The following is an 18,371-nucleotide window of genomic DNA, read 5'->3' as shown; positions in this document are numbered from 1 at the left end:
GAATGGGCCATCCATTCGAACCAGATGGTTGGACCTTTAACCTGAAAACAGGTGGCCAGAATGGTTCTATTTCCGGGTTGTTTTTTGAAACCATAGTTTGTGCCGCCTGTGTGCACGTGCTTTGTCTTGTGAGGGGGAATGACCGGAATATGCGAGGATGCTGAAGTAAACTGTAGTTTAAATTTTAAAGTTTAAGCCCCAACTCTGTTCACTCGTTCTGAAATCTGAACTGCAATGGAATTTGTTGCGATTGAGTCGCATCACTGTCAAATGTAACAGCATTAGATTCATCCAAGAATGAAAATGATGTTACCAAATTCATCTTCAAAGCCTTTACTTGGAAGTCTTGATTTAAGATTCAAAAGTGACAGTTAAAACATGGAAAGCAAAAGATCTTTAGGATTGACTGGTGCTCGCAAGTCGCAACTAGTTGAATTGGATAAGAGTGAAAATATGGGATGATGGATGATGTGATGATGGTTGTAAATTAAATCGTAATAGGATAGTGAAAATCGTGCATTTCTTTCTGGCTTTTCAATAGGTAGAAAGTATAAGTAAAATATCAGGCCTTTTGGCCCTTCTCCTGTTTATAATGGTTATTTTTAGCATGAAATCTTTGTGCCAATATAACCTATTGAATACGCTTACATGAATATGCAGGTTGCAGAGTGCGGCTTCTTCCTGCCTATGATATTTTAATTGTTCAATTTAGAACAGCATTAGACTCTACTATACTTGATTAAATTCGAATCCAGACAAGTGGGTACAGTATACACCATCACTGTGCCACTAATAACTGATGATACTAGGGTTTCAACAGAGTCAAGGGGAGTGAGTGAGAAAAGGACATGGGTTGTATGTATAGCAAGGGGCCAAACAATTGAATAAGGCCGACAAGAGTCCAAGTAATTAAAGGCTGAGTTGATTTGAGTTTTTGCCGTTGGTGCTCTGGTAACCAAGATTTTGAACATCAATACTCTTTGAAAATGGCAGAATTTCATAACAAGCTTTGAAATCTTAGTTTTCCCTAATGAATATCAAGATTTGAACATCTTCACTCTCCCAAATTCTCAGTATTTCGTGTATTGCCCACCCTGAAAACTGATGTGCATCAATACTTAGATCTTGCTGGTAATCTAAGTTACATAACGTCATCAGTATGTTCTAAATAATTGCATGACATATTGACATTACAATAGTTCAACTTCTGTATGGTACATTCACCATCACTGGTTTCATCATGTCCCAATGCACTCTTTGATTCACCTACAAGATGTCTCAACAAGGATCCAAAGCAACCTCTCAATGCATGATGCTGCACATGTAGCATGTTGTCAATCTTGATATCCAAGTATTATAAAAATAATGCACAAAGTGGCTAGATTACAGAATTCACAGAAGAGAAGTAATATTTGCAAGTCCATAGTATGCGACTTTCAATTCTAGGACATTGCCTACCAATTTCATTGCTGAGATAAAGATGGCTTGGTGGTATTGGAAATGAAGCTCTTTACCTTCACCACATAGCATGAAAAGCTCCTTATAGAGTCTATAATTCCAGACCCTGAAGGTCCCAAGCTGCGCTGATGAATGTGCTATTTAATCATATACCTTCAGTGGTGCAGATTGATGATGGCAAGTTGATGACGGAGCCAACTAGTTCTTAATCGAAACATGCATGACCTAGACTTGTAGACAACCAGACACGAGTCCTCAATTTTTTGGACTCATACTTGCATAGAGGAAGACGTCACAATTGTAGGCACGAATCCTCAATTTTTTTTAACTCATTTGCAATAGCTGCTTGGCCCAGAGGCAACAAAGCTCTCGTCACAAGGTGAACTTTGAGCAAATCCACTTATTGTTCTGTTCAACTGAAGAATGCTGATGTATGCAAGAAGCAGGATCACAAGTAGTTCATGCACGAGTCTGTTGTTGCTCAATAGTCTCCTGCAGACAGGTGTTGCCCTTTTACCTTTCATGCTGATATTTTGCTTACAAAAATTCAAAGCCTACTTCTCAAGCAGCAGTGCCAAATCAGAGACCTTTGCTAATTTTTGTTCAGTGACTCGCAATTAACCCAAAGAGACTTCCGTTGAAGAAATACAACTCATAATGCGACTACAAGCAGTTAACCAGTTCTGTCCACTAATCTCCACTGTTGAGGAGAGATTTCTGCAATCTTATTCATCATTCACCATCTTTTGAGGAGTAAGGCAGTAACCATGAAGCATATGGCCTAAAATACACTCACTAAAATCCCACAATTTCCTTTCCTCGTGACCATTTAGACAAATTTCTTCTCACAATTATTTCCCTCTACTTCAATATCTTCTTCATCCTTCTGTGATTCAATACTCTATTGTTTGCATACTTTTCCCTAGATGCATTGAAATCTAAATGCTGAAAGGAAAATGTTTCAGAAAATTCACCTTCTTGCAATAATTAACTCGTCAAGCAGTTCATATACCTTTACTAGCTTCCTTTCTCTACAGATTGACTCAACCAACCGAGTCCATGAACTTGGCTCTGGCTTAAAACCCATCTCTCCCAATTCAGACAATGCAACAGTTGCCTCTGCTACCTTTCCAGACTCACATAGACCAACGAGCAATTCATTTGAAGTTGCAAAATGAGGCAGGAATCCCCTTCCCAGCATCAGACCCAATAAATATGATGCTCTGTCCATCTCCTTTTCCCTGCACAAGAAATTTAACACGATCCTGTAGCTTGCCTTGTTCAGATAAACACCCTCGTAGGGCAGCTTCTCAAGCATTCCCAGAGCCTCTTCAAACCTTCCCTCCCGGCACAGACCACCAAGTATCACGTTAAAAGTGACAACATCAGCTTTGCATTCCTTCTCTTTCATCTCTTTCAGCAGTTCAATAGCTTCATCTACTCTCCCAGCCCTACAGCAGCAATTTATCAAAGTAGTATAACCAACTGCATCAACATCCAGACCAGAGTTCCTCATCTCATTGAAAATATCCTTGGCCTCTTGCAGTCTCCCTTCTTTACAGTACCCATTCATCAGGGCTGAGTAATTAAATATATTCGGCTGGCATCCATTTTTTCGCATGAAGTCCATTATCTTTCTGGCCCTATCAACTTTCCCTCCTCGGCAGAAACCATTGATCAAAACATTGTAAGTTAGGGTGTCGGGTAAGATCTTATCTTTGGAAACCATATCCTCAAACAATTCAATTGCTTCTTTGAGTCTTCCATTGTCACAGAGACCACCCATTAGAGTAGAGTAGGTGATTAAATTAGGATAAGAAATCTCTGCCTTTTTCATCACCTTCACCACCTCAAAAGCAGAATTTAGGTCTCCCTTCCTGCAGTGATGCTTAACCAAGATATTGAAAATGCACGTGTTGGGCTTCAAGTTGAGACTCTTCTTCGAATCCGAGAGAAGCTTCCGGGCCAAATCCATCCGATCTGATTCAACGAGGAGATTGAGACAAGTGCTAACAGCTTTGAGTGAGGGCTTTTCACGAACAATTGGCTGGATTGCATAAAACATCTCTATTGTCTTTTCGTGTAGAGAACATTTGGAATAATGGGCCATGAGATTGAGAAACAGACCCTCATGAAATTTACAGGTTTCAAATGTCATCTGCCGAAGAATCGCATCAACGGCTTTAAATTTCTTGGATTGAGCAAGTTTATGGAGGATAACAGAGTATGTGGAGTGGTTGTGGTTGAAGCCCCGCTGCAACGACACCATGTTAAAGATTTCTAGGGCACGTTGGGGATCTTTCTCGCGTTTGATCATGTTGGTAGCGGACTCGTGCGAGATGAATTTGGGCTTTCTTTGGGGTTCTTGGAGCAATGTGGAAGTCTGGGGTGGAGGATCTGGTTTTGGCCTGGTGGGTTTGAGGTACTGGAGAGGAGAGATCCATGGAAGCGAGACTGAGGAGGAGGAGAAACAGCGTTGACACTTTAAGTAAATTCGCATGTAGCCTGTAATAACCATTGAGAGAGATCCTCAAAGGGTAAAGCCGTGAAGGGAGATATCATTTGAGAGAAAGACACCAGCCATTAGTCGCTATTTTGGCGCGTCAACTGTTCGATAAAAAGAGCCAGACTAATAAGAATGTGCGCGGATTGAAACAAGGATTTGAAATAGCGACAAGAACCCAGATTTCCTACGCAGATATTTTGGCTTCATGGGGCCACAGTACACAACAACGGGGTAGCCCGTAGTCCGTAGTCCATGCCCATGCCCATGCCCATCCCCCAAACCCATAACCCCCCAAACCCTAGTAGTGGCAATGCAACTACGCAGATATTACTGCCTAGCAAAAACGGAAACCACATAAAAGAAAAGAGTTCTGAGTTTGTGGATACAGGACTGAGATGAGTCTGAATGAATGGAACCCCACCATTGTATGGGTCCCAACTAAAAGGCAAGATAACCAACCTTTATTAGTCCGGAAGAAGGTTCAAGAATTTCTCACGTTAATAGTAGCAAAAAAAACAAAGAATTTCTCTTATTACCGAAAAAGAACACACAAAGAACTTCTCAAACTTCAAAAGGCAAACTCCTTCAAATTAGTATAGTTCTTTTTTGGGATAAAAATCAAGATAGTTCATTTGATACGCGAGGATACATCTAAATCAACCCATTTACTCGGCCCTCAACACACTAATTAGTGTAAAATTTTGCCTGCTAAAAAACAAGTCAGTAATCTTTTTAATCCAATCCTCGATTCCTCTGTAAAAAGTTTTTTTTTTAAAAAAAAAAAACGTTCCTCTGTAAAAGGTTAAAAAAAAACATTTAATCCGATCTCCTTCCAGGAGGAAACAAAGACAAAATTTTCAATCCAAACTCCTACCAGAAATATTAAAAATTTTCTAGATTTTATTGAATCATCATCCATTCGCTACGATTACAAAGCACACCCGCTTATCTAAAATTTTATGCTACGTTTGCTTTCTCAAAGAGTTTCTGAAATTTCCAGATTCAAGAATTAGAAGAAACTGAAACTATTGCCCAGTACCAAAATATCAAAATGAAATGTGCGATACGTGTGCATCTGGAATCTAGATTACTTGGCTAGAGGTCTGTTGTCTTTGAGAGTTTGACGGGAGCTATTCTCACGTCCATGAAAATAGAACCCGGATTTCCTCCTCACAGAATGGCTCAGACTCACATCACAGCACCTGCAGGCTGCAGACGTGCATTGGAGCATTGAGAAACATCTCCCACGAATGAGAACATAATCTACGGGAGATATTCCCGATGTCCGGCTGCAACGTGCATAGAGGAGGAAAACTGGACTCGAGAAAGGTGGTGACACCAATTAAACAGCCCTGATGGGATAACCGAGTTACAACAAGGCGATGTACCAAACAACCCTGAATCCTATATGATTTATCTCGTTAAATTTATGGTACTGGGCCAATCAGAACCTGCCAAGTCAAGTCCCGTGAAGATGAAACAACAAAGGACAACTGCCTACGTGATACAAAATTGATGTGGCGTGTTGTGACAGCCCGTGTTACAAGCAAAACTTTAGATAATTTCACTCCCAGACAACAGAGGCAGCCAGCGAGGTAGGTGGCGCCATCATCCATGAACAGTATAATTTTGGTATAGCAAATGCAAAGCTTGAACTCAACGATCTCTCCAGAATCCAGATATTTCTCGCTTGGATGCCCACAATGAACAAAGTGAGAATTGTTTGGCTATCATAGAAGTACAAAATCGATTGCATTGTTACTAATCAGCAACTGGAATGCATGAAGCTCTCAATTCCCAGCTGGGGAAGGTGGTAAATAAGACCAGATCACCCTCAACAAAATACTATCCCCATAAGAAGATAATTATGAATCACAAGTCACCATGAAATGATCACGCACGATCTCCTCCACTAAAACTGTACACAGTTTGCTTGATGCAGCAACAGCAATCAAAACAATACATAGAAATGATCTCAATACATATCAATCAATCATCTGTTGGACCAAGAACCTGCTGCTTAACATCTTTAATTTTAGCTGCCAATTCGTCCCTACTTTTCTGCAAAAATGTGAGAAAACATTAATCAATAAATTCGCTTCCTTATAAACAGTGAAGTGTTGAAAATTAAAACATTACAAAAGCACACTACCTTAAAGATCAAATAGCGGGTTGTAAACCAGATTGTGTAGGCCAGACCCACAACTTCCATCACCTTTGGGAACTGTTTTACAGAATAAAAGAGAGTAATCTCAGAAAAAGAAACTTTAATGGAATTCGACTTCTCAGATGAAGATGTAAGAAGTACGAACCAGAGGAATGGAATCAATGGCACCAACAATAGCTGATGCTAACCACACGGCCACCAGAGCACTACCTCCATACAGAAGGATCGAGTACGTATCTTCCAAATCTAGCTGCAAAAGTTAATAAGATATGGCTAGGATAAGCCGGTAGCAGAAGGTTCCAGAACTGAATCTCTAAAGCAGGTATCTATCTACAGGTTTTGTATTGTAGCCAAAGAAAAATATCAGGAAAATTGAATATATATATATATATATATATATCCTCTATCAGTTAATGTGTCATTATTTTGGTTGGTTTGATGGTTTTTGTAATGTAATAATTGAAAAGGACCGTTATTCTTATTCCCTTCCATCACTTGAATTTAATCACAAACAATCATCTTAAATGACCAAAATGTCCAACGGCATGCACTCCCATGCATTATTGAACCAACCCATGCATTTTGGCCCCAAGCACTTCCCTCTGTACCTCACTGCCCTCTAAAATCCCTTACCTATATTCTAGCACCTCCCCCTGCCCATTCCTTTGTACTTGTGACACAAAAGGGCCTCCTCGTGCAGGATACGAGAGAAACACATACTCTATTCAGTTTAGTAGTCATTGCCCTTTCCTTTCTAGTACCTTGAACTCAGGGGATGGATAGGGGCCTGATGATGTTCTTATACAGGTCACTAATAGAAATACCTTTAAATAGATGGGAGCTTGTGACCCACAAGTTACAACTATGAGTACTCAGTACTGTGGGATAGGGCTATAAACGGATCGTATCTAGCTGCATCTGCAATTCTGCATCCACATCCGATTATGAGACCTCTAGATCCGCATCCACATCCAATTATCATGTTGAATTTAGGATTGGATTTGGATTTAATCCACAACCATCTTATTGTTTTAAAATGACCAAAAAATTAAAAAAGTTCTAAAAAGCTGTGTATAATGTATCATCATCCATGCAACCATGCGTTATCCCAATTGTATGGGATCGACTACATGACTCCTGTTTCGCCAATCCATTCTATTTAAAGCCATATTCGCTGTTAAATGTATATAATATACATTTAGATTATACTTATCAATTATAATCTTTATATAACTATACATGATATCTTCATATACACACGCATACATAATTATACATATATACCTAAAAAATATTTTTTATCAGACTTGGATTTTAATTGGATCGGATGGGGTTAAATCCACATCCGATCCCATTATTAATTGAATGCAAGTTCTAACATCCAAATCCGAGACAATTGGATTTGTAGTCGAACAGCGTACCGGGCTTTAGGAGTACATTGACAGCCCTACTGTGGGAGATTAGGTTTCTTGCCACTGCCAAATGAAGTTAAGTAAATGATGTAGAGCAACTCAGCTGTAACCTGTAAGGTTGAGGCAGTGGTGCCAAATTTTTCTTCTTTCCTGGCAATGGAGGAGATGCTCAACAGAGAGAGACAAGGTCTGCCAGTATTTTTCTTCTGGGGGAGATCAGAAGTGCTTATTCTTTTCGGCATGCTTCCAAAAAAAAAAAACTCAGAGGGATGTGGGAACACCATATCTTCTTATAGAAGAAACGGAGGTGTTCTGCTCACCTGCAACCAAAACCTTGAAAAAAGGATTTGGAAGAGAACTTGCCATCAGCCTATCAGGGTGGAATTTCCAAATTCGAAGGTTAGGGGGACGGACGGAAATGTAGACCTCCCCCTAAGGGTATGAAGAAGATTAGATATTTCACTAACTTCCACATCCCTTAAGGATCTTCTAAGGTTCATGTTTCAATTACTTTCCAAACAGAAAGTAGGAATGCAAGAGGAGACGATTTGCTTTTTGGTTCAGGGCAAGGCTAAAAATTTTAGGAAAGGAAAGAGCCAAGGTATAATCACCCCATTAGTGGTCAACCCACAGACCATTTGTCATCTTTCCTTTTTTTTTTTAGAAAGAAAGTAAAGTATGATTATATATTAATAACTGGTCCTTTGTACAACGAGAATCTGAACAAAAAAGGACCTCAAAAAAAGTTCACTCTCAAAAAAGTATGATCAGAAGTAACATCTTTGAAATCAGAATGTATTGACAACCAGCTCCTAATGGCATCTATGGCTAAATTAATGACCTCGGCTTCAGAAGAGGATTTCTTCTCAAACAGCCTTCTATTTCTTTCTGACCACAGCCTAGCACTGCTTGAGGGACAGAAGCCCAGCAAAGTCTCCCTTTTTTGGAAAGTCCAGAAATCTGCCATTCTTCCAAAAGAGCTTTAACTGATGCTGGCATGCACCAGTTCAGATTCAGGGATTTCAAATAGTGGCTCCATACTGTAGTACTAAACTTACAATATAGGAAGAGATGTCCAACTGACTCCACCTCCTCATTACGTAGACAGCACCTGATATCTGGAATGCTCATTCCTTTTTTTATCAACATTTCCTTAGACAAAAATCTCTCCAAAGCTGCAACCCAAACAAAGAACTTAATTTTTGTAGGAGCTTCCCCCAAATGGCCCGACTAGGAAAAGGAGATTCAGTCCTCCTCACTAGCTTATAATAGAAGGATTCAACTGTGAAAACTCCAGTTTTGGTCCCTTTCCAGATTTTTTTGTCTTGGGAATGGAGATTTAGTTGCTGGCTTTGTAACAGAGAGAGAAGGTCAGCAACCTGCTGAATTTCCCAGTCATTGAAACTCCTTCTAAATGAGGGAGTCCAACACATGCTGTTCTCCTGAAGTCTGAATGAGTCAGGAAACATCTCCTTTAGGGGCCTGTCACCAATCCAGTGGTCTGACCAGAATTCCACTTTTCTTCCATCTCCCACTTTAAAACTGATGCAGTCAGAGAACTTTCTAGCTGCCTTACAAATTCCTTTCCATACTCCACAACCATAGGTTTGAGGGGGTGGTACAGCATCCCACCCATTGTTCCTTAGGCCATACTTCTCCTATATCACTTTTCTCCAAAGATTATTTGGTTCAGTTGAGACTCTCCACAACCAACTCCCAATAAAGCTATGTTGAACAACTTCAAATGTCTTAACCCTAAACCACCTTGTGATTGAGGTTTGCAGATTTGATCCCAGCTCACTAAATGATACTTGTGAGTCTCTTTCCAGCCTTTCCAAAGAAAGTTTCTCATCTTTTTCTCCATTTCCTTTGCCACCTTCGATGGGATAGGAAAAAGGGCCATAAGGTTAGTTGGAAGACTAGCTAACACACTTTTGATTAGTGTGACCTTTCCACCTTTAGAGGTACCTTGACTTCCAAGTTGACAATTTTTGATCCATCCGTTTTAGAACTGTTCCCCAAATAGCTTTGGAAGTACATTTAGCTCCAAGGGGCAGACTCAAGTAACTTGAGGGCAGTCTTCCCACTTTGCATCCCAATAGCTCAGCCAAATCATGAATATTAGGGACTTCCCCCACAGCTATTATTTCACTTTTTGTCAAACTCACCTTCAGGCCTGAAATAATCTCAAACCAGAACAGTAGATATTTCAGGTTTATAATTTGATCCTCTGAAGAATTGCAGAAAAAGAGTGTATCATCTGTGTATTGTAACATGGGGGTTTTGGTCCCATTGGGCCTTACTTCAAAACCGTCTAGAAACTCCAAATCTGAAGCCCTTCCCACCAGTTTACTTGGGCCTTCCATCACAATTAGAAAAAGCAGTGGTGATATCAAGTTTCCCTGTCTCAGCCCTCTTGAGCTTGTGATGTTTCCTTTTACTGATCCATTTCTTATTAATGAAAACCTTGAGGTTGAGATACAGACTTTAATCCAGCTCCTCCATTTTTGAACAAAATGCACCCTATCCAGCATATAGTCTAAGAATGCCCAATTAACAAGATCGTAGGCTTTTTCTAAGTCAATTTTGCAAATCAGCCCTTTCCTCCCACTTCTTAACCTGTAGTCAATTAATTCATTTGCACTAAGATCCATCATGAATTTATTTATTATGAATCAAGGCACCTTGGTGAGGTGAAATCAGAGATTCCATCATAGCTCTTAGCCTTGTTGCCAGTACTTTGGCTAGGATTTTGTATACACTACCAATCAGGCTTAATGGCCTAAAATCCTTCATCTCTTTAGCTCCGTTTTTCTTAGGGATCAGAGATAGGAAAGTGGCATTCAGACTTCTCTCTAAAGCAGCTGATTCATAAAACTCCTCCAAAACTTTCAACAGTTCTGTTTTAATTAGTTCCCAGAATTTCTTGCAGAAAAGGATAGTAAATCCATCTGGCCCAGGGGCCTTTTCCCCTTCCAAACTGTCAATAGCCTCCTTAACTTCTCTTTCCGAGAAAGGCTTTTCTAGATCCTTGGCCTGCTGATCCATGAGGGTTTCAAACTGAATACCATTCAGCTTTGGTCTTCGTTTGCAAGGTTTACTGAAAAGATTTTTGAAGAAGAATTCACAAGCTTCAGCAATTTCTTTTTCTTGAGATACAGTCTTATCTCCCACCTCTGGCTGGTTTATGGAATTTAGCCTTCTTCTAGCATTAGCTAACTTGTGAAAGAAAGCTGAATTACTATCTCCAGCTTTTAGCCACATAGCCCTTGACCTTTGTCTCCATTTAATTTCATTTTGGTAAGCTAAGGATTCATAATCCGTCTTTGCCCCTGCCCTTCTCCTTCTCTTCTCCTCTCCTCATCCAAAGGTCCAGTTTCCTCCTCAGCATCCAAATCAGCAATTAATTTCCAGCAAAAGTCCTTTTTCTCCTCATCTTTCCTTGGTCTTTCTTTCTGCCACTGTTTTGGTTTAGCTTTCAGCTACTGGAGTTTTTTAAAAAACACATGGCTGGCTGTGCCTTCGAAGAAACTTTCAGCCCACCATTGCTGGATATTGGAAACCAGCTGCTCTGATTCCAGCCAACAGTGTTCAAATCTAAAGGGGGTGGAAATTTTCTCAAACCACCTGTGTCTAATAGAAGTGGAATGTGGTCAGAAACAAATCTTGGAAGGGCTTCCTGCTTTGAGTTGGGGAAGGAATCTTCCCAATCAGTAGAGATCAAGAATCTGCCTAGTCTATTTATCAAAAAAAAAAGAATCTGCCTATTCTTACTGATGAAAGCCTATCTTGATTATTGGTCCAGGTATACCTAGCTCCAGAGAATGGCAAATTGATTAGCTCCCAATTTTGAATAAAATCCTTGAATAGACTCATGCCTTTGTTTCTCCTTTTACAACCTTTCCTGTCTTCTGGGTCTACTATGGCATTGAAATCCCCACCCCCCATCACCCAAGGGTCTCCCCAATCTCTTCTAATTGAGTTCAGCTCTTCCCAGAAAGCTTCTTTCAGTCTGTACTCTGTAGTCCGCCGGCCCATACACCCCTGTTACCAGTAGCTGTATGTTCTTTACTTCCCACAGAAGTTTGACTGATATGGAATACAAACCTATCCTCTTGTCCAAAAGTTTGAAGGCACTATTATTCCACAATAAAGCTACTCCACCAGCAGTATTCACCGCTGGGAGTTCGACCCAATCAACTGGGTCAAAACCCCAAACACTCCTCACCTCTCTGAAGGTTAAATTCTGTAACTTAGTCTCCTGTAAAATTAGGATATCAGGTTTCCCGTCTTTTATAAAGTCCCCGATTACCATCCTCCTTCTGCCTGAGCACAGGCCTCGAACAATCCAAGAAAGTATTTTAATTCTCTCCATTTATTGATTTTTAAAATTTCCTATTACATCTCCCACTTCCTGCCGAGTTGTTTAAACCCCAGGTTAGTCTCAACAGTTCTTTCGACTGCCTCCTGTTCTTTTTTCCTTTTTCCACCAAAAATCTATTTTCAATGGCAGCCAGCAGTGCTTTTGTTTCCTCCTCTAACCCTTTGAAAGAAACCCGCAGAAAATCCCCAAAACTCAAAAACTTAGAGAGAACCCAATTTGAAATTTCATTTTCTTTTACGTACCTTAGATTTACTGATTGAGAATGGATCTGAGAGTATCCATCAGCTGGTAGGACCACTGCAAGAGGTTCTAGAGTGTGTTGCAACTGTGTTTGACATAGCGGTGGAAAATCTTCTTTTTCTCCAATGCCTTCCACTGCTGTACCTACCATTGCCATGCTATTTTGTTCCTCCAAACTCGCTGTCATGCCCTTTTCCTTCTCTTCCGAGCCTCTGACTGCACCTGAGAATGACTTGACTTGAACAGGGTCCTTCAGAATAATCAACCTGCCCCTTGCCTTTGGACTTTTACCAAGGAACCTTCTTCTTCACCAGCTTCACCCGAGCCTGATAGGACATTGTCATACAGAGTATCACCGCTTCTCTCACTATTGCATTGATACACAGCGTCCCATCTCTCCTGAAAGCTTGATCCTTCTCCATCGAATACAGTATCTTCAGTCTCTGAGGAGGATGAAGCTGAAAACACATTTTGCCTTTTCCTTCAGATCCACCTGTGTTGGGCTTCCGATTGATGTTTTGGGCTGGGCTTTTAAAACGGACTGGGCTTGGGTTAAAAGGATGGGCAGGCTTGTTCTTTTGCCTGAAATCGCGGGCTTCAAAGCCCAACTCCTGAGTGTGATTTTTTAGCCAGTCCGCTATTGTGTCAGCCAGCTTATCTACTAAGGCCACATCGGCATATTTCAAACTAAAGAGATTTGAAACCGACCCCGCCTTGTCCTTTTTCCTTTGTCAGACGCGCAAAACTCCTTACCGTAGGATTTGTTTGAAGGTCTATGGCTAGGATTTCATCTTCTTCTTTTCCTCCTCTCCACTTTCTTCCATCCTTCCTCCTGACCTCTGGCGAGTTCTGCACTTTGCTGGTTACCAGAAGTGTAGACTGGAGCAATCTCCATTTCTTCTTTCTCAGAATATTCCAACACTGCCCGTGGGCTGATTTCCCTGTTAAAATCTGAGAGATACAGTCCATGCCTATTGAGACCGCCTCTTTGTAATTCGCTGGGGTTTTCATTTTTCAGCTTTGATTTCCGGCCAGATCGTAACTGCATACATTGTCTCCCCAACCATTACGTTAACTGTTTGTGGAGGCAGCCCCATCCATCGTACCTTTATTCTCATACATTCGAAAGATTCCCTGAACCCTCTTTAGTCGTCCACTTCCATGAAACCCCCACACATATCTCCAATCTTCTGTCCTATTTCGTTATTCCACAAATGTACCGGGAGGCTGAACACTCTAATCCAAAAGTGTCCCTGCATATCCTCTCTTTCTGCCAAACCCTGATGTACTCCGTCCAGGGTTCTAGGTGCAAAAGTGATCCCCCAAAACACCTTGCACCGATATTCAAAATTCTCCGAGCTTCTTCCTTAGAGATTGGGAAGAACAGCCAATTTTCTCCATCCAGACGCCTCACGTTGAAGCCCTGATTACACCTCCACACCCTTGAAGACCAGGAACGTACTTCCTCCAGATCAAGTTTTTTCCGGTCGAAACTTCCTACCAAACAAGATTGCAGGAACTCGGATTGTTCCAGCGTGCTTTTCCTGTTCAGTTCCAGGAAAAAGGATCTGGAGTTAGCTTTGAATAGCACTTCACCCTGGGAAGGCCAAAGCTGGAGTGTTGAAGATCTACTCAGTCCTTGAAATACTCTTCCCTTCTGCATATTTTTTCTAAGAAAACAGCGGTAGCCCCAAAGATTACATCTTTTTTGGCCCAGCCCCATCGGGGGCTGGGGACCCCCCCCCCCCCCTCCCCTTGCCTCCGGTTAACTGCTACCATCTCCAGTTAACCAGTTTTCATAAAAACCTATGCATTTTGCAGCTAATATTCTAACCAAACATTAAAAGTTTTTAGAAGAATATTATAAGTGGACGTTATACCTTTCCAAGGATTGGCAGGTTTAACCTTATTCAAGTAGATTTTGCTATCCCGCCTGTTAGCATTTATCCCATATTTGCTGGTGATGATGACAACCCAAAGAGAGCTGGGTTCAAGGGGAAATCTCTAGATTCTCCACAGCCATTTGCCAAAAGGAGATACGTTCTTTTCTTTTGCATGCCCAATTCCCAAACCACCAGCCTCCTTGGGTTTAAACGCATGCTCCTAACTCACTACATGCCTAAATGGCTTTTTTTTTCCTCACCTCCACGGCTCCACCATCCCATAAGAAGTTCCTTTGAAGCCTTTCAATTTGATTCCTAATTTTGTTTGGGATTTGAAACACCTAGGGAAGATAATAGGCAGATTAGCAAGGGAAACCTTTATTAGAGTGAGCCACCCCCCCACCCCCCTTTTGAGGGATAATTCCTTTTACACATAACCAACTTCTCACATTTCTCCACCATCATCTCCCAAAATCTTTCACTTTTTGGATTCCCTCCAAGAGGTATCCCTAAATAGGATATAGGAAGATCCTCCACTTTGCAACCGAAAACTATCTCGAAACTTTCCAGGAGGTTCCCATCTGCTATGTTTATTCCCACAATTCTGCTTTTGGAGAAATTAACAAAAGCCCTATTAATGGCAGCAGACAATGGATAAGAGTACTTGTGGTGCATTTTTTTGGTTTTTAACGAAGGTTAGATAGATCGATTAGCACAGAGAGTACCTATGTTACAATTTTTTGGATTCACTCTCTCTCTCTCTCCCTCTCTGATATCTTCATATCACTCCTCATTCTTTTCCTAGCTTTTGATTAATAGTCAATACATTTGCAAAGCAGCCAAGGCATTACCTCTCTAGATGAATCCCTTTGGTGCAAAGAGAAAGATGACACTAAACCTCCAACATTCAACAGCATGAACACCACCCAGCATGCATCCACAAGCAAAGTAAACAGTAAAGCACCTAATATGATGACTAGCCTTGGTTTGATAAAAGGACAGAGTGGAATTCTATTTGCATGCCCCAAAACGTTTAGACTATCCTCTATTTTTAAGTTTAGCTTAGGTGGCTAGCTGTTGCCTAGGAGTCAACAAAACATTGCCAAAGTGACAAAAATGAATCACTAAACATATAGAGATATTTTATAATGTATGTATATAACCCATACACAAGTTAAATCTTCATGCAACTTAAACAAAGCTTACACCTTCGTTCAACACTTCTCCTCTGACCTTCTACAATATCCTAGATGTATTTGCAGCAATTACCATAAAATCTGGTAAAGGAGAAGGTGATAAAGTGGAAGGTAGAAGAGCTATTTCCAAAATCATTAATAAGGAATTCCAATAACATGCATAAGATAGAGTCGTTATGTTAAAAATCACTTAAGCAGGGAATTATTAACGCCACTAGTGTAAGCTCATCTTACACCACCAGTCCCAAGCCCAGATAAAGGAGGAAATTTTGCACTTTTTTTTAATCTGTATATAGGTTTAGACACATATGCCGCTAAAGATATTGTGCTAATTAATGCTAGATACATGTAACGACACAATTACAAAGGCAGAATAAAATTCTAAGGATTCAATCAAACCTTTATGTCAAGCTTATCTAGAAATTCCAAAGGTTGTAGCTGTTCACCCATAGCTGCTTCATTGGGTGCATTCTGTTCATTTGCTAGGACTGGTGGGGTTTCTTCCACAATTGTTACTCCATCAGGTGCTTCTTTGAGCTGCTCATTCACGCTAGTTGGAGCCTCTTCAGATGCTGTAGCTCTGAGCAATGGGGTAGCAAAATAATGCAAACCTGAAAGGAACAACATAAGGTCATTCTCACAGGATCATTACCAGACAATAAATTATCTTACCAACTTCCAGAATGGCATGTTAACATCATTTTTGGCTCATATGGGTATCTTGTGTACTAAGAAGGATGTAAGTTACATAGAAAGTTTTCTCTAATAAATTGAAAAAACACTATATATATAAACACATATAAACATTATATGCATGAAACAGATATTGAAGTTGCCAACTAGCTAGTTGGTTGAACAAATCCTGCCTTCATCTCTAACCACAGACCACTTACATCTTTCCTATCCAGAAGAGTATATATAATTAATAATATATATGTGATTTATGGCCAGAATATGGACAATGCATACACTAATGTTTCCATCAATAAAGACACTTCACTTTTGTATGGTTTTTTCACAAAACACTCAATTTTTTTACAAGTTTTTTTCACAAAACATTCTTTGTTTTAAGAATTGTCGCATGATCTAGTCCTAGAAATAATATTATTTTTAGAAAATTGTGTCCAAATTACAATGTGTCTAACTTTCTAATTTTAGAATGTTACATTCAGAAGCTTTAAATTTTAATGTGTTCCGAAGTCTTTACTAGATTCTTCACCAACCACCTGAATATTTGTTTCTTAGTAAAGCCCTTCACGGCTATCAATATGGATTCACGAGACTGGTTGTTCTTTTTTTTATTTCAACAAGACTGGTGGGTTTCAATATCTTGGAATGGTAGAACAAAAGGAGAGTCTTACAAGGAAAGATCATCTCTTCTAAAGCCATGATTACTAGACTGGATTGGATTATTGAGTTCCCAATCCAACTGTATCATTATAGAGACTAGATGGTTAAGATTAGCATTTTAAAATCTTGAGTTTCATATTAAATTAAGGTAACAAAATCAAGTAGCATTGGAAAAGATGCAGTGTGTAGAAATTTTTTATGCCAGATATCAAATGATGAATGCTTGTCAACTAGACAATAGATTTAGGGGGTGTTCACCAATATGGATGATTTTGTTTTGTAAAACAGAAACAAGTGCCGCACAAAGAGAGAGAGAGAGAGAGAGAGAGAGAGAGAGAGAGAGAGAGAGAGAGAAAGAAAGAAATAAAGAAAAAGAAAAGGCCTCGAAGCAAGCCCACCTAGACATTTTGACAGAATTGTCCATATACATGTCCGTCAACCATCCTTCCAGTGGGCATACAAGTAATAAGGCCCAATGGTAGGTTATAAAAAAAAAAATCATGAATAAATCAAATAAAAGATCCCAGTTTGAAAGATAAAGTTACTAGTAATGCATATGTTAGAAAATGCAGAAAAGAGAAATTGCAAAACAAATAACTTGTGATTAAACTCTATTATATGTCTGAATTAACACGACAAAATCAAAGGAATAAATTAAAATGAAATGCTAGGAATATTCAGATGAATAATTCAAATAATATCCAAAAACAAACTCAGTATACTGGAATTGACCCGCACATGGAATCCCTTACTGTTCTATGAAAAGGAATCTCGTAATCAGGAGATGTTAGAGATCAAAACAACCTTGCTCCTGACAAAATATGACCTATGTCATTCGGTGGCACACAAGCTGCTTCCGGTCACTTCAACGATTGATTATTACTTGTGAACCACACTCAATTTCGAAAACCTTCTTCATTGATTGTTCATCACACACGTCTTCTAGTGAAGTTTTCTTTCATAAACCACAAATTAAAGCATTCCTATGATTTTCAGAACGAAATTTTGCGAAAAAATAAGGATCAATTGCAGATAGCAGGTATTACAAAATAGGAAAAGCAACGAAAGACGACGTCAAGCAAATACAGAGTAATAGACAATTGCAGTGGAAGAAGAAACCGCATGTGCAGAGGCATATATCCCAATGGAGGAATGGAGATAAATTATGTAGTTTCTTTTTTCTTTCTTAGAAAGAAACCTAGGGTTTTGGTTTGTGGCGGAACGTAAAGAGTAATAAAGAGAGTGGTAAGCGGGAAAGGAAATGAACCTGGCTTCTTGTAAGAGATTATGGTTTTCTTCAGTGGTAGAGATGTTGTCGTCGAAAGAAGAAGCGAGGCGCTGGACCTGTAGAATTTGTGAGGAGGAAGATTTAAGATGGCGCGAGAGGTATAGAGCTCCATTTTAGAACAGTTGCGGCAAAACTCTAACCAGGTGGAGCTGTTTTTAGCCTTCTCCAATCTCCTCTTTGTCTACGGTCTACACTCTGGTCTGGTCTGATGTATGTATCGGCATCGCTTTTTCTGAATTTATACGTATACAGTGGAGTATTGGCTTAAGCGCATACTCGCGGCCGCTGCCTACGGAAGGCGGAGTAAGTCCCACAAAATTGTCTTCACACCGTTCTCACATGTACAGCCCCTTTCAGCCATACATCGGAAATATTTTTATATTTGTATTTTCGTTTTTATTCGTGAGGATATATTTCCAATATACGGCTAAAAAGTGCTATGAAAACGGTGTGAGCACCAAATCCGACTGGCTACAGAATCAGGTTC

The 18,371-nt window shown here is 40.0% G+C and overlaps 2 protein-coding genes across 2 annotated transcripts; both read right to left on the bottom strand.

Moving 5' to 3' along the window:
- Window positions 1–1,111: 1,111 nt before the first annotated feature.
- Window positions 1,112–4,063, bottom strand: LOC104603841 (Pentatricopeptide repeat (PPR) superfamily protein). Its single transcript, XM_010268015.3, has 2 exons — window positions 1,515–4,063; window positions 1,112–1,315 (listed from the first exon to the last, which is right to left on the bottom strand). Exon 1 carries the CDS (start codon window positions 3,974–3,976, stop codon window positions 2,429–2,431), a length of 1,548 nt encoding a protein of 515 aa, XP_010266317.1. The 5' UTR covers window positions 3,977–4,063; the 3' UTR covers window positions 1,112–1,315; window positions 1,515–2,428.
- Window positions 4,064–5,629: 1,566 nt separating this feature from the next.
- On the bottom strand, window positions 5,630–18,093 carry LOC104603856 (protein CURVATURE THYLAKOID 1D, chloroplastic-like). The gene is made up of 5 exons (XM_010268025.3): window positions 17,864–18,093; window positions 15,646–15,857; window positions 6,277–6,381; window positions 6,117–6,188; window positions 5,630–6,025 (listed from the first exon to the last, which is right to left on the bottom strand). Exons 1-5 carry the CDS (start codon window positions 17,994–17,996, stop codon window positions 5,954–5,956), a joined length of 594 nt encoding a protein of 197 aa, XP_010266327.1. The 5' UTR covers window positions 17,997–18,093; the 3' UTR covers window positions 5,630–5,953.
- Between the last annotated feature and the right edge of the window lie 278 nt (window positions 18,094–18,371).

This window comes from Nelumbo nucifera, chromosome 5 (assembly GCF_055504915.1).
Source record: "Nelumbo nucifera cultivar China Antique chromosome 5, China Antique-T2T, whole genome shotgun sequence".
NCBI lineage: Eukaryota > Viridiplantae > Streptophyta > Magnoliopsida > Proteales > Nelumbonaceae > Nelumbo > Nelumbo nucifera.
This window is presented reverse-complemented; position numbering and strand designations above follow the sequence as displayed.